General features: G+C 39.9%; 1 protein-coding gene across 21 annotated transcripts in view; it reads right to left on the reverse strand.

Annotated features, from left to right (window-relative positions):
• The window catches only part of PLEKHA5 (pleckstrin homology domain containing A5), a 257,099-nt gene that overhangs the window by 71,618 nt on the left and 164,076 nt on the right, over nt 1-21,405 (reverse strand). For 20 of the 21 annotated variants that reach the window (XR_012636164.1, XM_074938104.1, XM_074938194.1 and 17 more), the window contains 3 exons: nt 15,688-15,788; nt 13,951-14,066; nt 6,148-6,600 (listed from right to left, as the gene is read on the reverse strand). Coding sequence is in view for 19 of the 21 variants with exons in the window: in XM_074938104.1 (XP_074794205.1) it covers nt 6,148-6,600; nt 13,951-14,066; nt 15,688-15,788 (670 nt within the window). In the remaining 2 variants the exon portion in view is untranslated. Of the gene's footprint in view, nt 1-6,147; nt 6,601-13,950; nt 14,067-15,687; nt 15,789-21,405 lie in introns of those variants that run through there. The other variant, XR_012636165.1, reaches the window with a different exon arrangement.

A 21,405-nucleotide genomic window follows, 5' to 3' on the forward strand; every position in this document is an offset into this window, starting at 1 on the left:
AGCCCCTTACAAAATAAGTATTAAAAAAATTTGTTTGTAGTAACTATTTACCTTTCAGTCATGCAATATAGAAAAGTTAAACTAAATAATTAATTTTTGAACATTTACTATGATGTATAATGCTTTGCAAGAACCACAGATGGAAACTGCTTTAAAGTGCTTTACAAATACCAATGAATCAATCCACAGAACCTCCCAGAAGTATTACCCCATTTTGTACATAGGTAAATTAATCATATACAAAAATGTTAGTTTTTCCACACAAGTCTCTTCTCAAGACCATCCTGTTTCCTTACACCCAACTATGTGCATTTGCACTGCTGTAATTATGAAAAAGACGAAAAACAGTCACTAACCTTTCATAACTGTTGCTCATGTCCATTCCAGGCTAGGTGTGCACGTGCCACGTGCACAGTTGCCAGTTTTCTTACTAACATGAGCTTCCCTGATGGACTTAAAACTGCTCAAATGCGGGTTGCTCACTGGCATGGGCTTGCCGCAGGAGGTACCCGGCTTGAAGCCTGGGGATGGGGGCCTCCCCAGTCCCTGGGATGATGTCCCTTGATGACTGGGACCACTATTTACACTCTATAGACTAATGCTGATTGATAACTAAATATATTAACTGCAAAAACTATATATAATAGACTACAGAGTCCAGACCATTGGGAAAGCCTTCCAAGAGAACAAGGAGGTGGTTCCAAGTAACCGTCACAGGTGGTAAGAAGGAATTAAGAGGGTGCAGAGCCGGCAGCACCCCTCATACCAGAGCATGTGTGTGGGCTCCAGAGGGTGCTAGGGCCAAGTCCTACGGATACCACTAAGGGAAAAACATCTCTGCACATGGCGTGCACACACCTAGCGTGCAATGGACATGAACAAGCACTCAAAGTTTCTTTTTTTTTGTATTTCAATACAACACATCCAAATGCCCCTTACCTATACTTTCCAGTGGATCTGTCAAATTAATTTTTAACTATTTGTAATGTTTAGGATTTTAAAAGTTAAGATTATCCAAAGGAATCCCAGGGAGCTAGATGTTCCATCTCCCATTGAATTTCAACTCTCATTCAGTGGGAGTTGGGCACTTGGCTCCTTTAAACGTCTTTGAAAACCCAGTCTAATTTGGGGAAATTTTTTTTTTGTATTTTAACATATGAAAAATTGTAATTTAAAAATGTCTACACCCACTATTTGTTCTTAAGTTCTGGAATTTCAGAAGATTTAAACACCCACCACTTCTTACTAATTATTAGCACTAGAAAAAAAATCCTTAAATGAAGCCCTGGCTTTCAATCCAGTGATTAAACCCAGAGCTGGGCTGTCAGTGTTATGAGAATACCAGCAAGACTGACCTAACCAAATCCTAAATCACACACAAAACCTCTACTCAAAGCAAGATGCCTCATGGGCAGCAGCGAGACAAGTGCAGTTAAGTAATCCATCATGTAAGCTGCTGAGCTACAGTAACAGTTCTATGGCTGGCATTATAAATGACCCACAAAATCTTCAATTTATAGAAAAACTTCTGCAAGATAAAAAAACTCTTTAAAACTTTGGGAATGTCTCCATTGCATGTGATTATTGCTGGGATCTAAGATTTGTTCCAGTCTGGAAGTTAACTCATTTACTCTAAATGGGGAGAGAGCTTGCTGATATGCTTTCTACGTGCTCAATCCTGTGACATACAGAGTGCTCTCAGACCTATAGGTACAAAAAGCACCACCTTACAAGCTCAAGGCTAAAAATGCCCCTCAATCAATCAAAAGAGTACAGTTAATGGTTTCCTTAGACTGCCTCATGTGAGAGTATAGAGGAAAATGGCAAAATGGAGGAGAGTTAAGTGATCTCTTCAAAATATAGGGTAGAGGAATCCAAAACTATGTATGGGACCAATCTTTTGGTTAAGAAATATGCTCAGAGTGTACTCTGTAACAAAGACTACAAATATGCAGATATTTGGCACACACATTTCTCACAACTAAGAACCAGGACTGGCTCTAGGCACCAGCAAATCAAGCACGTTCTTGGGGCGGCACAATTCCAGGGGCGGCATTCCGGCCATAATTTTTATTTTATTTTTTTTTGCTTGGGCAGTTGTGCTCTTGGAGCTCGGGGCAGCAAAAAACCTAGAGCCGGCCCTGGTAAGAACAGTTAGCTGAATCACTATTTTGTTGAAAATGTTTACCTACTACTGTTACTTTTAACACCTACAGTTAATGTAACAGAAGACTGGACAACTTCAGTTTTCAGATGATTATTTGACAAAACTTTTGCTGTTCAAAAATCTTCCTGGTTGCCTTGAATAGTCACAGTCCCCTCTTTGTGTAAATCTCTCACACAGCAAGTGAGAAAAACAAAAACAGCGAGGGGAATCAAGATCAGATGCAGTACCCCTTCCAACTTATTCTTTAATGTCTAGACAGCCTTTATTATATATTCTTTGGAGAAATTTATGTTTTTACAAAAAAAATTGTGTACATGAGCTATTTTGTGGGACATCCATTGGCTTGCACAAACTGTCCTATGGAAAATTTACTGATCTCTCCCAATCTACTGATTTTAGTTTGAACGTATTATGAATGCAGAAAGGACAGCCGGTGGGGGGAGGGGGAGGGAAGGCGGAGGGAATACAGAATTTCAGGGTTTAATAGTTGTGCTATTATTTCTGCCCTTGAAGTGCTTTGGGCTATTTAGAACTATAATGGTGGAGTATCCGTTCCTCTTTAATAGGGCGACCAGACAGCAAGTATAAAAAATCGGGACAGGGGGTGGGAGGTAATAGGAGCCTGTATAAAAAAAAAAAACCTAAAAATCAGGACTGTCCCTATAAAATCAGGGCATCTGGTCACCCTACTCTTTAAAAGTATTCCTAAAAAGTAATTCTTTAGATGCTTACTATTATGATAAGCAACTTTTTACCTACTATCAAAACTAACAAATGTTACAAACACCCCAGAACCCTGAAATTCTAAATTTTATCTGTAAGGCAGTTTATAGAGGCAGTCTGCAAGGGTTTGTTTTTTGGGTTTTTTTAAAATAAATTGGGCTTGTGCCTTTGGCTCTGATATATATAAAGCCTTAAGACTTTTTTTTTTTAACCTTAGAAATGTTAGTACAGTAATATCAAGTTTGGTCTTCCCTGCTTTAGCTGGAAAACTCTGGGAGGTCTCATGGATGCTTTTTTAAAAGAACCTCAGTAAAAGGGTTGAGGATGCTGAGTCTTTAAACAAAGGCTGCCCTTCTCCAAAATGTTAGTCATGGAAGTTAAATAGGTCTTATTAAAAACCAACAAAACCCAACCTTACTGAAAAACAAAACAAAACAGTTTTAACATTAAAACTTCCTTTCCCCTCTCAATAGCTCATCTTTCATTCTCTTGTGATGTCACCTTTTCACTAGTTCTCCAAATCAGAAATTTTCTAGTCTAGACAAAACCTGAATTTCTAGTGTAAAAAAGGAGCACTATAAACCCTTTTCTCAAAACAGCAACAACAAAAAAAAACCTTCAGGCCACCTTTATGTATCCCAAAAATTCAAAGAAGGGCACAAGCCCAATTTTAATTCCACTTGGCTGATCAGCTTTACATCAAGCTTCATTTTTAAGTATATTATTTGTGTTACCAATTTCATCCACATTTAAATAAGAAATGATCTCTATGCTCAAGGAGATTCTGTTCTGCCAGTTAATGTTTTGTTTATGTTTTCCACTATACATCTTCCACAATGGAATCAGTGTGTTTTGGAATACAGCCAACATAAAACTGCACTGGAGCAATGATAAGAGAAATCCAAAAGCTTTTATCCTTGTTCATAATTGAAAAACAACATCTATTCAACTATCACTGTCTGGATGCAAGTTACACAATTTTTTAATTCTAATTTAAAAAATCTAATTACATCACAAAACTGTGTTAAGTTCTCATTGCCCAAGCACACACAACATGATAAATGTCAAGGTTTAATAGTCACTCCATGTAGTACAAATTAAAATTGATCAACTGGCAACACAAATATATCAGGAATACTATCTGACCTTCAGATACCAATTATATTTAATGATGGGGCTGTTCTAGAGCTATAGCAATTGAGTCAGAGCAAGGTAAACTTTCACAGCTTTGCAAGGAACAGATCTTAGGAACATTCCAGCAAAGATTATTCAGGTCAACCTACCTCCTCCTTACTCTGTACTCCCTACAATGTGAAGGGCATAATTTCCCACTCTCCAAATTCCTCCTGCAGTGACATTCCCATAAAAATTTAATTGAAAGCAAAAAATTTTAATAGAAGTTTGAGAAATAAATATTCTAAACTCATGTTTAGGGTGCCATACAATGTAGTTGCCTGTTAGACATCCTGGAAGTGACGTCCCTATGCTTCTGTCATGCAGAACAATTGCTAACACGGCAAGATTTAATACTGTCAATGATTCACAGAGGTACTTTAAAGTTCTCTGATTAATCACTGGAATGCACCGTTAGACTTTGGAGGTGCTATGCCATAAGCATAGTTATATGTAGAAAAGAAAGCAATTAACATGAATTTAGATGAATTTGCATGACAAACTCCAAATGATAAAATTTAGGATATACTTTTCTTTTTAAGTTATTTTTTTTTAAAAATAGTATAAAATCTTTTTAAAAACAGTGCTCAGGCAATTTCACGAACAGGGACTTTTCTTCATGGAGTGGTTAAAAACAAGTGTTTTAAAGAATCACCACTCTCTGTGCTGGAATGGAAAATTCTTAACTACATTACTCCTGGGGGAATTCTGCACCTCGGTGCATGCAGAATTTGCACAGGACTTAGTTTTTTGCACAGAATTTCCTTTTCCTCCACAGAAATGGACTGCAGAGCTGCTGGCCGCCACTAGGGGCCACTGGACCCCACAGAGCACAGCTCACAAGTACAGAATTCCCCCAGGTGTACTACATCTGAAGTTTGCATTGTAATAGTCCAAGATTTAACTTCTCACTTCCCTCCAGTCACAGTTGAGGCATATTGATGGTTCATTAGGGAAAACTTTGCACTGTAATAGAGGCTAAGTTCACTTAGAGGGGGGGTTTTGACCAGCTTTAATATGCAACTCAGATACTTAATGCTACTTTCAATATTCTAATTCCTCATATGGTGTATGCATTTTGTCAGTGCTTCCCCTCTTGTTTAACCACATAAATTACCTACCACCTCTGTTCAAATCCACTACTCACCAATGAACTGATCCTACCATGATGGCAGCTGAGGGAAGAACACAGAGACAAGACAGGGGAGAAAGAGGGATGATTTCCCTCTGATGTCAGAACCCCCACCAATGGGAGAGGGGAGTGGAAAGGAAGGGCAGAGGAGAAGGCAAATCACATTTCCAACAATCCGTGCATTTCACAGTAATCACCTAAATTGACAATACAAGAATCTACTTATCTGTACATTTCCTTCTTAAGCACACAAACCCCATGCCAAAGTTTTAACAGGAATATGCAATATTTTTGTTTGTGTTTAATATGCATATTTTTGGAGTTTACATCTGTCTTATTTCCTGGTCTCACTTTTTAAAGTATTCCTTGAAGTCAAAGATTGAATTTAGCAAACATTTTGTTTTAATTCCTAATTTACTCTTCATCATTTATGGGGGCTGTTTACTCTTTGAATTTCATTCAATTTGAACCCCCCCCACACCCCCCCAAAAAGATGTAATTGTTTCCAAATGCTTTCAATTTGTTTTTATGCATTAATAGATATTTAAGCACACAATACTACCAAGGAATGTTAAAGTCACCAGCAACGCCAATTGTAAAAACAAAATTAAAAAAAAAAACCCAAACTCCTCCCCCTCCCCCCCACATATCTTACCTCGTTTCATATATTCTTCCCCAACCTAAATTTTGTGCCTAAAAACTAGCTGGCAGTGCCCATTTAAATACAAAAACTTTTACTGAGGCTAAGTGACTGTTTGAGACAGTCTCTTACTATCTACTTAGATTGTGTATCTAGATAACCAGTGTGCACAATAATGCATGACAACCTCTTTAAGGCAAAAATTGGACTTTATGGGAATGTAATATTGAGTCAATTACACCCCTGAAAAAGAATCTGACCAAGATATTTTGACAGAAAATCTAAATTAAAAAAAATAATCAAATTGCTTACCCTCTTGTTTCGTCATCTTGCCCCTTTCCTCTCTGAATTCTAATCCACTGCTCCAACTGAAGCATTGAATTAGTTCTCTGTATGACTCGTTCAGACTCCATATGTGCGTGAACTGTATTGTGCTGTCCTCCATCTCCAGTTTCCGCCACAATATTGACAGCTTTATTCTCAGACCCATTTAAATGAACTGGTCTGTAGTTTCCAGCCTGAAGTGCGCTCACTGGTAAGGTTCTGTATTCTGAATTTAGCTTTACACTATTAATTTTAGTTAAGGGTTTATCTTGTCCAACTTTCTGAAATCCATATTTTTCAGCTTCCAAAGACGACTTCTCTTCATTTTTGCTTACTTCTTTGTTTTTTTGATTATTCTGTGCCTCTGGTTTAATTAACACTCTGTGGTTTGAAATGTTATTCACTTCTCGAGATGGTGTGTTTTCAGTTATCTTCTCTACTCTGCAAAGAGAAGGGAATGGCATAACAACATAACTACACACAAAATGTAATAGCTGAAGTATTTGCTTTTGAAAAAACACCCCTTGATTATTATGGGTTCCAGATTGTTCTAAGAGACCATTGTCTAACCAATACGATGTAACAGCTCGTCTTTGGGAGAATAATCCAGGCCAGTTTTAAATGGTCAGTAGTAGGTTTTGTTTGTTTGTTTAAGAATTCCCCTCCACTTCTTTCTATTTTAGGAATATCCATACCAAGCCAAACTCAAGTTATACCATCATGGTAAGTGGCCACTGAACAGGCTGTCATCAAGCTAGAGAAACTGGAAGAGCAGATATTAATTTCCCAAACGCTGGAACAGCACATACTCTGTGGCTCTTCTCAGGAATCAAAGCCTCTGGAATGCAAACAGCTTAAAATCCAGACTGACTTCAAACCAAAGTGTTTCAGATGGCAGCATATTATGTTCCTGTCTAGCTCATAATTCACTATGCTAGTCATTTCAACATATAATGGGCACATTATTCTATATTTTAAACTTTATATGGTCACTGACATCAATTACTTCTCTCTGGTATGTTGTCATTTCAGCTATTGTATATTTTGTGGGAAATGCTTGTGGCTTCCTTAATTTTAGGAGGAAAATATCTGCTGACTATGGAACTGTGGCACAGAATAATTATATATATTTTTAGAACCAAACAGTAACTGCTGTACAGTATTTATATTACACAAGTTATAGAAATGTATACCTTGAGAGCTTAATGATTTTCTTTTTTAAATTCTAGTGTTTCAAGGAGTCAAGGGTGCTTCAACACTGGGACATTTGAGCCCTACGTTTCCAACTGTGTGGCTAATTTGTATCACAACTGACAATTGCATGTGCAAATAGTACTTTGAGATGCATATCACCAATTATAGTATTTATCAGTGCAAGCAGCCCATTGTGTCCATTTCCATGCAATCTAAGTAATTGCATACACACACTGATTTATGTTCACTTGAGTTCTGAGCATTAGGCCTAAATGTATGACAAATATTAAGCATCATTCCAGAAGTTTATTTAAACCATAAATACTTTAAGAATATTTTCACAAACGAATCATGTTGGGTATAATTTTCATACGCACCTAAAGTACTGAGAAACTGAATTCCCTTTGGAAAGTTTTACCCATTATTCCTATAGTTTCTTCAAGAATTCTGGACATTTATTTTTCAGATACTTCACTGGTGAAATGCTTACAAATTAAGTAGAATCATGCCTTTTAATACCAAGCAGTTGTTACAACATATTAATAGAATTCCTTACCAACTCCTACACAGATGGACTGCAGATATATGAACTAGTTTAAATGTTTTTACAAGGAATTTCTTAGACTGACACAAACTCCTATCCCAGCCACAAGTGCTAGCTCAACTAGACTAACGACTTACAAATGAAGAAAATAAACCATTTATGCAGTGTAGTTTTAGAGTGGAACTGAGCCTTTTTTTTGTAGGTACATTTCTCTTGGTTCAAGACCGTTAACATAGCAAAACTTATTAAAACTATACAGGCAGTTATGAGAATTAATGAAAGATTAAGGCAATTATGTATGAGTATGCATCTGCTAGGTCAACTAGATCTACCAAATTGGTAGGATATACTGTAACTCTTCCTCCACTGTAACTTCTTCCTAAAAAGTTAAAATACTCAAACTTACAGAGCAGTTACAAGGGCTTGTCTATACAAATATTTAGTTTGCAGCAAGCTGGCGTGTGAATCTATCCTGCACTAGCCTACTGCACTCTAAGGGTCTATGTGGACCCTGGTGACATACATTAACAGTTCATTAATGTGCTTTGATCTAGTCGTCTTTTGGAGGAGTCTCATCTTTTGGAGGAATTCAGACTTTGAGACTCAATCCCCTTGCCGGGTTTCAGAGCCCAGGCTCCAGCCTGAGCCTGAACATCTACACTGCTATTTTCAGCCCCATAGAGAGAGCCCTGTGATCCCATGTCAGTTGATCTGGGCTCAGAGTTGCTGCTAAGAGTCTTTTTTGCAGCACAGACATGAATACCCTCAGTGTTCTTGTGGACAAGCCACTGGTTAAAGCTATGCAAGTCCTACTTTGTCCTACTTAGTCCTACTTTGCTGTGAATTATCTGATGAAATCTCTGAGAAGTGAAGGGATACAATAACCCCTAGCTCTACATTCACCCATCTGTGAAGTATGAAAAAAGTTTGACTTTTTCAAAAGAATGTATTTAACGTATCTCAGCCAGAAATAGCAATGTTCATGGTGTGCAGGAGCCCAGCTGTTAGAGAGAGAAAACATACAGGCTGAAAGGCACTTGAGAAACATGCAAACCAATACTCAAATGTGTATCTCTGTGGCTCCTTGCATCAACATGTCACCCATCAGGACAATGTACTGTTTCTTGCAGTGTTGGTGGATTCCCAAGTTTGATCCATCTGATGTTTTCTGCTAGCAGGTCAACATGGCATCTGGCAACATTAAGTCTTCTGATGATTTTTTCATTGGAATTTCAAAGGGTTTTTTTGGTAGAAGAATAAGCACATGCCCATGGGGCTGACACTTCTCTTTCTTGGTCTACCAACATTCCAGTATTTTTGCCTAAGCAAGTACTTGTGAAATTTTTTTTTCTAAAAATGTGCTCTCTTACACAATTGAACTCAAACTAAAGGATTTACCCAAAAGAGAAAATGGATGTCAGGTTCTGCCAAAGACCTCTCACAGATAATAATAGGTAGAGCATTGATAATTACAGATACGAAAAATTGAATGTTAAAAGTTTCTAAGACCACCACTCAAAAATTTGAAAATGCCAAAATTAAGGTAGCTTTTGCAACTTAATTCAGTCCCTTTGCACTTATGCACTAAGTCTTTAATTACATGATCACACACAACCGCATGAGGTGCACAGGCTAAGGGGAACCCCATTTTACTGACAGACCAGCAAAGTACTTAGATTTGACAGATTCTTTCCGAGGTGAAAGGTGGCTGAGTGATGTGGACCTGCCAAATTAGCTATCTGGGTTCTACTCCCAGCTCATATAATTCCTCAATGGGGTAGGTGGCCTTGTCAATAGTAAGGGTTGTGAAGGACCCAAAATTATTAACTCTAGTGGGTAGAAGCAGAGACTAACTCATGGTCTCCTGGTCCCCAAATCAGTGCATCTTCACCTAGGCTGAAGGGTATTTTGATGGGGGTGGGGTGTAAACTGTTGCCACTGCCAGATTCTCCTCCTTTTAGGTCTACGTCAAATCCAGAAGACGATGCATGCACAGGGCTAACAGAATATTCAGGGGTTTTGACAGTAAGCCAGGAATAAGATGTACTGAGCAGAATAGAGGAAAATAGCCATTTTCAACTGCTTAGAACATGACAAAGTCTGAATGGATTTTTATGTTGTCAGGTACTTCCCTCACACCTGGACTATCCCCCTGCCAAATTTCAAATTCCTGCTGCAAACCAAGAGGCAGCAGAGCTTTTAAAAAAGAGGAATAATGTTTACATTGGAAAATGTTAGGAACCTAGAATAAACCCAACCTTGTAAAAAGATTCCCTGTTTCTGCCATCCTGCTTGATGGCAAGGTGGCTTTTGATGGCACAGCCTGGGATTACCTGTGTCCTATCTTTAGTAACTTTAGGTTAGACACTAAAATTCAGAAACAAATTTCACAACTGAACAGCATTGTTAACATTTACATTGCTATAAATGCCTGTGTTTGAGTCATCTAGGGGTTGATTTTGCCACCTTTACGAACACTGAATAGTACCTTACTCCCTGATATTCAAGAAATAAGTGACTACTCAGTGTACATTAATATGGCAGACTCTAGCCCTTAATATGGAAAAGTGAAGACATATGTTAGATTTGTCAGTTCTTACTTTCTGAACTGGCTGTGGCACAGGCCACAGCAATCATAGGTAAATAGTGTACTGCACTAGGTGATCAGCACAAGAAAATGACATGAGTAGTACACTGATAACATATCACTAGAGCAGGCAAAAAAATGCCTACATTGCTATGGTTTATCATTAAGATGGTGGTGATCTAATTTGGAAATAATCCGATGTTTTGTCAATTTCAAGAGGTTGTTTCAGGTCACATTTTATGAATGAAAAGTTTAAGTGGACTCCTGATAGATTAAAGTATTTCAGATCAATAGGACCCTGAGGACCTGGTTAAAGTTTGTAAAGGTCTACCATTTAAAAAAATAAAGCCAGACTTACTCAGGTAAAAGCAATTACAATTAAGCCTATGGGGCAAAATAAATTCAACCACAATGAATATGCACCTTACAATATTATATACACTCAGTGCTTTTCCTATGGAAGTAACAAAAATGCTTACTTTATTTCAATTTTTAAAATATTTGGGATAGAGGGAAAGAAGCCATAATTGTCATTTCACTCACACACACCAATCAAGTGTTTTTCCATTGCATATATAAAAATGATCCGGAAAACTCACCAAATTATTCACTGTACAACAGGTAAGAATGGCAATAAGGACCAGTTTGGGCTTTTGAGGAATTTATCAAAGATTCTCCTCTCTCATTAGCTCTCCATAGGATTTTTCACCAGAGCTCAAACCCTCGACTTAAGCTATCAATCATTCAAGATCAATTATCCAAGAAGGAAATAAACTAACTGTTTCCTCACCTCAAATTTTGTTTTATTTTAAGCAGGCTTTAAACAGGGGAGGGAAAAATCACTTTAGGGCAAATCTGGATAAAAAGGAATGCTTTCATCAGAAAAACAACAACTATTCTCATATCCACAAAAGACAGAAAAATTGCAGGCTGGAATTTTTTAAAGCTGAAATGCACAATTTTACAGACTGTTAGGCCTAGGTACAAGCAAGTTCCAGGAATGCCATTGTTCGTGAAATAGCAAAACTTCTACATTTAAATAAATATATCATTTTATTGATAGGCAATTTAACTTCAGAAAACAAAAGGTATGGAAGTAAGGTGCTGAACATCAGTTTGGATGAATAGTAGCCTACCTATTGTACCTGAAGTAAAACTCAATAGGAAAATTATATTTAGGATACACAACTCCTAGCAAGAAGAAAAAAATTAAAATAAAGAGACAAAAGCACTTGGTGATTAGATGATTCAACCAAGAGCACTTTATCCCATATGTTACGGGAATGCTAAAACATCAGGTTACTTAAGGATGAGGTAATAGATAATATTTAACAGATTTGCCTGGGGATCCAATACTTATTTTACAGTATGTGTATAAGATCATATCCTGCTAAACAGTTCATTTTTAAAGACTGATTTTATAGCCAAAAGATTGATTCACCAGAAACAGATGTCTGCTTTCCCCCCGCCCTCTGGTTATAGCTAAAGATACAAAAGCCTAAGAGACTTTGCTAGTCTTGAAAAGTATCTGTTCAATTAATTCTTTCAAGACTATTAGTGTGCCTTTCAAGGGGACCGATTTTAGTTTTGCATGCAACATGGACTGCAGTATCAACCCCTTAAAATATACTCACAAACCTAAGGCTAAATCCTACAACCCTGACACAACTAAGGGCGTATCTACATTTTGCTGCAGACTACAGGGGGTGTGAATTGTTGCGACCTAACTGCTCTGTATGGAAGCTGCTGTCATGAACTATTAAGGTACCTAGTTCACATTAACATTAGTTCTCTTTCAGTTTACACCTCCATAGTCCACACTGCAGTGTAGCACAGACATATCTTAAGATAACCAAGACCCCATATAAAATACGCAAACCCATTATCTGAGACAGATCACAGATTTCTGCAGCACTCACACATCCCTCCCTTCCTCAGTCTTCACCTCATCCCTCCATCCACTGCTACTATAACAAAGACTATTGCATGGAGAAAATAAAGAGCGCACAAAAGAGGGAAATCTTGCTGGTCAGAAGTTCTAGATCCTCTGTTCACTACCACCAATCGCTTCAACCACTAACATTTTAAAGACATTGTTTTCCAATATTCAGCTGCTAAAGTAGACAGAATTGGCCTGATAGGTTTGTCCATGATTTGCTGCCTCTCCCAAGCACAGGATCCACAGAAAGGCAGCCCCACTCTAAAGTACTTTAGGAATAAGGTCCAGGTTTAGGTAAGCTGGACCTAAAACTTGCAACAAGACCCTTCTAGGTAGTTTCTGGGGTGCTCTGATGCGCCCAAGTGAAAAGACTGTAAAAGTTATACAAGTTTGAAAACGAAGATTTCCACTGAATTAAATATGAAATGGAATGCTATAATCCCTGCAGTATTCCTGGTGTCTTCAAGATGATGGGGAAAAAACACAAGCCAATATTAACTAATGTTCTCTTCGAGGATATTAGCTGGGATTAAAGCTAAAAGTTCTGAATTTTTTCTGTTTAACTTATATTTAATATTAAATCTAAGTATATTCTGATTTTTTGTTAGTCTGACTATCATCCCTCTAAGTCTCTGAACATTGGACAGAAGTAATAGGGTCAGTGAGAACACTTGTAATGGAGAAGCTCTCAAAATACTACAGGTTAGATGCATGTATCTACAAAACACTGTTAGCATTGAGCCTAAAGCAGCACTGGTCAGAGCATTCCTTATGGACTTTCAATTTTTATCAGCATACTGCCTGAAGCAAGGACACTAGAATCATGAAGCAGGAATGAGTTTATCACATACAGTGTGTAGTGTGCAAATGTCTTTCCTGAGCTTTACTAATAGTGAGGTGGGCTTGATTTTGCACCTTTTTGCCCTTTTTTCTTTGTTGTGTCCATGTTCATAGGAATTTTTTTTCCTTTTGAAATGTACCACCATTACTGCCATTGGTTCAGATCAAATGGTAGTAGCAACAATGGGCACACAAATGTAAACAAGGTGCTGGCTGCCATTAGTATTTTAACTACCACGTCATTCTGAGGAAGGTTAGAGGCTTTAAACTCTCAACAAGCATGGGTATGTCTACACTGCAATTAAAAACCTGTGGCTGGCGCATGCCAGCTGACTCGGGCTAGCAAGGTTCGGGCTAAGGCTCTGTTTAATTGTGGTGTAGATGTTTGGGCTCGGGGTGAAGCCTGGAATCTAGGATCCTGTGAGGTGGGAAGGTCCCAGAGCTTGGGTTGCAGTGCAAGTCCAAATGTCTACACCACAACTAAATAGCCCCTTAGCCTGAGTCAGCTAGCCTGGGCCAGTCACAGGTATCTAACTGCAGTTCAGACATACCCCACAAGTGCTCTCATCATTGCTATCACTGGTGGGGCTGAACCACAGCTGAATTACCTTACATTTTAAGTGAACGAACTCAAACCCACTATTGGAAATTAACTCCTTGTTCTACTGGTTTGCCAATCTGCATTACCTTTTCACAGGTTCTGTCTGTACAAGTGCTGCATCTATCATGGCTTTCATCCATAACTCCATTTCCTTCCCTGTATCTGTGCAGAAATAATAGGTCCTCATGTTTGGATGAGCTGCCTGATTGGAAATGACAAGGTCATTGTAATAAAAAGACAAGATTTCTGTAAAAGACAAGAAGGTAAATGTTATTGTTTTCTTACTCCATTGTTGTTAGGTTTATGAAAAAACTCTACAAATAATTTATAGAAAACATTTCATACAGGAACAATATAATTCACTGTTGTTTTCTTCTTTCAGTGCAATTAGATTAATAAAAGAATTAGCTTGAAAGTTGTAATTGTTGCTTCTCTGTGCATGTACCCTGCTGAAATGATTCCTATCTTTCTGCTATCAAAAATCCTATACTGATGTTCATAAAACATTAACTTAATATAAATAATATATTAAGTTATACATTTTCTGCACTCTGAAAAATTCAGTAAATCTTAATTTGTACTCACCATTGTAACTTTCAGTGATGTACAGCTCAACAGTCATTAAGGACAGCCAAAAAGGAACTCAAAGCCAAGAAATGAAATTCCATGTTAGGAGAGAATATGTAAGTGATGACTTTACTCATGATTAAAGAATATACCAACTAAAATAAACATATAAACACAAAATAGTTTGTCTAATACTGAAATTTAAGTGCTAAACTCAATTTTTTTCTTTCATCCATTCACATCATAGTAAATGCCTCAAGTGTTTTTTCCCAAAATTCAAGAGAGACAGAGCATGGTGTGCATATATTAGTAATCCCAGTTTCATAAACAACTATGTGCACAATAGAGGAAAACACATTTTAGGGCTTATATATGCGGCCCTGCATTTCGGTCTAAGGGGGTTAAAACTGCACCACACACTAGTGGGCTGAGATGTATGAATGCTGTGTGAATGCTGCGGATGGGAAGTAAAAGGTACTTAAGGCCATGTCTACACAACCAGTTATGTCAGCAAAACTTATGTCACTCAGGGCTGTGAAAACCACCCCACCCCTGAGCAGCGTAAGTTTCACCGGCGTTTAGTGGTATTCTGCACAGTGCTATGTTGGTGGGAGAGCTTCTCCCACCGACATAATTATTGCCGCTTGTTGGGGATGGTTTAATTAGGTCAATGGGAGAGCTCTCTCCTGTCAACAAAAAGAGTGGCTACGTGAGAGATCTTACAGTAGTGCAGCTGCATCGGTACAGCTGTGCCGCTGTAAGGTCTCTAGCGTAGACATAGCCTTAGTTGGCATTAACTTAATCCTCTTTGACCAGGACTAAGTTAACGCCAACAAGGTACCCTTTAGTTCATGCCCACAGTGTCCACACAGGGGAATTACAGTGCAGCACGTTAGTGTGTGCTGTGATTCACACTCCTGTAGTTGAAACTGCAGGGCCATGTAGACATAACCTAGCTCCATATGGAGACTGCAATTCCAAGCCACCAAGATGTGCTTATTAAGAGTTGTGAATTAAAAACAAAGGAGTTGCAAAATGATGAAATATGCCTGGTTAGCGCCTTCATCAAGTTTAGCAATTATCTGTCTATATCCACAACTAATTCATTTGATTAGATTCCACTGTTTGGATCATCTGCATATAGTATTATGCAAAATCAAACTCAGAGGCTGTTTCTGTCTATCCTATCTTGCATAAACACACAGTGAAAAGAGTTCTGCATTCTATTTGTTTCAACTGAAAATGAATGCCCTCACCTTAAAAGCATATTTGCGATTAATATGATCCTCAGAAGAAAGCATCAATATCTGAAAACTAGGTAGAAGTATGCTCCCCAATATTCCCTCTTCTTTTTCATCTAAAATATAATATTTGATTAGAACAACAGTTTTATACACAGAATACATACATTTAGACGCCTTTTCCCCATGTCAAATGGATATGTTTTTCATTCATTGAAAATCAGAGAATTCAACTGTATTCAGTGTTTCACGATGGATTTCAGTAGATGGCCAGTGTCCAGATTGAACACCAGGAGTACTTTACTTTAACATCAGATTGATTAACGCAGAGGTGGGCAAACTACAGCCCGCAGGCCAGATCCGACCCATGGGACCCTCCTGCCCAGCCCCTGAGCTCCTGGCCCAGGAGGCTAGCCCCTGACCCCTCCCCTGCTGTTCCCCCTCCCCCGCAGCCTCAGCACGCCACGAAGCCAGCGCAATGCTCTGGGCAGCTGGGCAGCGCAGTTGCAGAGCCACGGCCTGACCCGGTGTTCTGGATGGCGCGGCTGTAGTGCCGCCAGCCACCGGTGCTCCAGGCAGCGCGGTAAGGGGGCAGGGAGCAGGGGGGGGTGGATAGAGGGCAGGGGAGTTGGGGGGGTGGTCAGGGGTCAGGGCCGTCAGAGGGCATGGAACAGGGGGGTTGGATGGGGCAGTGGTCCCGGGGGGCAAGTCAGGAATGAGGGGGGGGTTGGATGGGGCAGCAGTCAGGGGTCGGGGCTCCGGGGGTGGTCAGGGGACAGAGAACAGGGGGTGGTGAATGGGGTAGGAGTCCCGGGGGAGCCATCAGTGGGCGAGAAGCAGGGTGTGTGTGGGGGGAGGAGGGAGACAGGAGGCAGGGGCTGGGCCACACCTGGCTGTTTGGGGGGAGACAACCTCCCCTAACTGGTCCTCCATACAACTTTGGAAACCCGATGTGGCCCTCAGGCCAAAAAGTTTGCCCGCCCCTGGTTTAACGTATAAGCTTTTCATGGCACAGGACAGTGGTAGGGAAGTTATTGAAGGGAGGGAAAGAGAAAGAACGTGGACATGGAACCAAACAGCTGGATTGGGCATTGGGGCCAGCCAGGGAACTGGGTTAGGTAGGGGTCTGGGAGTGGGTGCTACTGAGGGGTTGGCAGGCAATCCCACTGTCAAGTCTTCCACCTCCTCGTTGTGCCCCAAATTCATGTCCTTACTCAGCCTCTCTGTGATGTAATGCCACAGGAGTGAGTGCCCCAGCAGGCTTGCTAAAGTTAGATAGTCAGGCCAACACTCCTGTCTGGATAGCCACAGGAGGTTCATTTTAAAACGTTTCCTGTGAAAACCATAAATATTTTACTAATCAAATATTATGGGAAATTCAGTTGTCCTCTGAAGACTTGTATTAAACTCAGATACTAAATTCAATCACTCAAGTGGAAAATAGGATTTTTAATCCTGCTTTAACTGAATCTCTCAACATAAGCTTAACTAAGGAGTTACTAATAACACCCCCACAGTAGAGACACATTGTGACTACTGGAGAAACAAGAATCTGCAACTCAGAAATTACTGGGTGAATGTTGTATTTCACTGACAGTGCATGTCTAGCCTTAATATACCTTAAGATACGCTTCCACAGATGACACCATTTGTTCATAAAGTGTATTGGATGACAGCTATGAAGCACAATGATAGCATTTTTCCAAACTGAGCATGCAGCCTACAAAGCAAACTATAATAGAAGAGCTATGCCATTCATGTCCAAATATAAATCTTTTCACAATGGGCAAGTTAACTTCTTCACATTACTACTTTGGGGATAAAGATTTAAATATAATGAGAACATTTCACTATAACAACCACCCACAGAACAAACGTGAATGCCTAAATATCACATTAAAAGGTGCAGAACAAGGAAGGGAACTTTTTTTTTAAGTTATCTTCTATTTTTCTTTTTTATAACTGTGAAGTTATAACTGCAAAGGTTTATGCATGTGAGTAATCCCATATATGGCACATGACTTTTGTTTGGGGAGGCTTATGCGAGCAACGGAAGATCCATAAAAGTGATGGGAGCATGGCCCCCACCGACCCTCCATTCATGCACCCCTTCGCTGAGTTGCTCCGGCATTGGCATGCACAGCAGGAGGAGTACCCCCATAGCTGGGCCAGCCAGTGAGAGGTTGTGCATGCTGATGCTGGAGCAACTCAGCTAAGGGGGCGCTAGAAGGAGTGTGTGTTTGTCCTTTTTAAAAGTGTCATTTTTTTCATGCCTTAAGGGCAAGCGAGGGCAGGGCGCCTTGGGGCTAAGAGGCAGAGCAAGGGTGGGATGCCTCAGGCAGAAGAGTCAGAGTGAGGTCGGGGTCAGTCCAGGTGCAAGTGGTTTCCCCACTTCTAGGGAGCTTCTGACGGTGGCGTTCCAAGGGTACTTGGCCAGTGTGCCTCCAAAGGGAGGTGATCTGTGCCACAGCTGGCATTTCTTGCCCCCTGTATGGCCAGCTATTTTTGGGGAGGCTAACCCTCCCCAAGCCTCTTATACATGCCGCCTATGAGTAATCTCAGTGATGTCAATGAGACTTACTCGTGTGCACGGATCTTTTGCAGATCAAGGCCTAAAGTGCACAATAAGTGTAAAATGTTTCCCAATCAGAATAATTGTCTTTTGCATCCACTTTGCACACATGTAAATGACTGAAAAAGGTGTGGAAGTTGTACACCTGAAGAAAAGCTCTGTGTAGTTCAAAAGCTTGTCTCTTTCACCAAAAGAAGTTGCTCCAACGCTCCTCATCTTTGAAAAAGTGTAAGGCAAAAGACAGGGACAAAAGAACTACTTGCATCCCACTGTTTATTCAGTACAACTTGCTAATACATTAGAGAGAAGAAAGATTTCAAAATAGTTTTTAAAAATGTTGGCCTCTGAGCCAATTTGCACATCCTTTCCAATTATGGACTGAAGTCAGGCATATTCAATTACAAGATTGAATGTTTTAAATCTCACATTACAACGGTTTATGCTCTTTAATATATTTACACTCCTTCTCTAGCATTTTAATTGGACTGAAGACCTACAATACAGTCACTACAAATCACTCATGTTGCCATATCCTGAACTATTTAAAGTTTCTACAGAATTTTAGATTTATACTACAAAAGCACTGAGTAGTGCAAATCTAACATTTTAGCTGTATGTCATGGGAGCCAGCCCCTAGCTGTCCCTTAGCGAGGAGGAGATGGAGACGGAGCCACGGAAGGCTCTATGAGGTTTTGGGGCTGGCTCCCACTCGTTGCCCCGACAGTGCACAGAGTCCAGGCGCCCTGGCACACACAGCCCCAGAGAGGGCAGGGGAGGTCTGGGAGCAAGGGCCAGACAGCGGAGCAAGTATTAAGCAGCTTTCCTGCAGGAACACAGAGTGACAGAGCTCCTGACTCAGCATGGCCAGGGGAGTGATGTGACCCACAACATCCTAGCAGCCGGGAGCTGCTTCTCGCACATCAGCTTTGCTCCCTGCTCTGGGGAAAACTCCGCGCAGCAGCAAGGAGGAACCAGAGCAGGAAGGGGGAGCAGGCTCAGCCAGGCAGTAATGACACTTCTGGCCGCCATTCTTGCTGCCCAAAGCGCTACTCCTCTGCTGTCAGGAACTCTGGGAAACATATGGAGGACTTCTGGGACCTGAGTCAAGCTGGGGCCATGTGCACATAAGAAAGCAATAAGGCTCAGACCCTTCAGGGTCCTGGGACTCTGGTTTTTGAGGCCTGGGTTAGCCCAAATGGTGTGTGGATGCAAAGGGGGTTAGGCTTCAGCTCAGGCTCAAGCCCAGGCTTGAACTGCAGTGTAGACATATACACAGCGTCTTGGAGCTAGCCTCCCAGTTGGGGTGGACAGACTTGGGCTAGTGGGGCTGGCGTTAGCGCTCTAAAAACAGCTGTGTAGACAGTTCTTTGAAGTTCTGGTTTGGGCTGGAGGTTGGACTCTGAAACCTACAGAGGTGGTGAGGCTACAGAGTCCAAGCTGCAGTCTGAACTGCAACTTCAAAGAGCTGTCTACACAGCTGTTTTTAGAGCACTAGCACAAGCCCTTCTACCCCAAGTCTGTTAATCCAGGCTGGAAGGCTCAATCCCGCGTGCTCCAAAGTGCTATGCAGACAAACCCTTACGAGGTACTATGTATCATTTTTCCTCCCTAGTCCAGAATATGGAAAAAAAAAACCTCTTGAAAAGGCAACATGGTATTTTCTCCTCCACATAGACTAGTGTGTTCTGAAAACACTTAGATTAATCTAACTTGTTTACCCATAGGTAATTCTCATTCAGTAGCACTACCCATTTTTGTTACATTGAATAGTTGTGTATTTGGGGAACTGGATTTCTTTGTTACATGCATACTGCTATGCTTATAGTTTCCAAATTTTTAAAAATCTGCTTCCCATCGTCTGAGCTTTTATCTATGTTACTCTACCCACTACATCCATCTTCATTTGTATAAATAGGAGAGAATCTTCTTATGCTGGTCTATAAGATTTTTTGTTGTTGCAAGCAATATCTTTTTTATGTGAAAGCAGGCAGTCTTATCCCCCAGTGAAAACAGAAACATAATACTCTAAGCATTTAAAAATTACAATGCAATCAGTTTTCTTTCTACCCTTAAATCAGGACTTGGCACTGGATTTTAACACGGTAAAATTTTGGACTAAACCTTATCAACCTATCTGGTGTTACAGTCAGATATACAACCAGAAATACTGTTTGCAATTTAAGAGCAAATGCACATTTTCCCCTTTTCATCTAAGTTCCTGAATGAGATAGCACTAACCTAGTATAAACAACTTCCACAGATTAGGGTTTAGAATTTGTCTGCTTGTTTTGTTTTAATAATTTCTAGTAACTGTAAACCATTGTTGAAACATTTTTTGATTTAAATATGTCTCAGTAATGAAACGACAGCTAAAATAGCTATCTGAAACTTCAGCTTCTTACTTTATACAGATTAGACTACTCTGCTTTTATTTCTGTCTCTCTTATCTAGCCTACGATTAACACCTTAATCAAGCACAGAACAAATGGGAAATTGGAAACAGACCTCTGAATACATAGTTTTATTTATGTTTAATAGCTGAATGGACAGCTCCATAGGCTTCAGAGCCCAAGCTACAACTTTAAAGCGCCATCTACACAGCTATTCTTAAGAGTGCTAGTGTGAGCCCAGCTAGCCAAAGTCTATTGATCAGGGCTGGGAGGCTTGCTGCTGCAGGTTGTGTAGGCATACCCTTAGACTTTTAAGTTAAAAAACAAAACAAAACAAAACAAACAAAAACACCTCTCAGTTGCATTAGGGGGGGAACATAAATCTGAGATTCAACCTACCCAGAATATTAAACAAATGAAACTTCCATGGGATATGCAGACATACCCTTAAAGGACTTCCTAAAAGTAGGCAAACGTTACAAGGAAAACCACAGAATAGGCACTGGCCATTTAACTACATAAAATAACTAAAGCTCAACCAATGTCTCCATGTCTAAATTACAGTCCTACTGAGTAGACTAATTCTGACCCACCAGTGGTTTATCTAACAACATGTAATCTTTCAAGTGCTGAGTGCAAGCATAACGACTGCATTCCAATAATTCAGAATTTGAACTAACAAGAATTACAAAGAAAGCTTTTCTGCTTTGAGACTTCGTTTACCTTGATTAACGTAAAAATGTGCTGCACATTTTTCAAATAAGTATAATC

This window comes from Natator depressus, chromosome 1, assembly GCF_965152275.1.
Source record: "Natator depressus isolate rNatDep1 chromosome 1, rNatDep2.hap1, whole genome shotgun sequence".
NCBI lineage: Eukaryota > Metazoa > Chordata > Testudines > Cheloniidae > Natator > Natator depressus.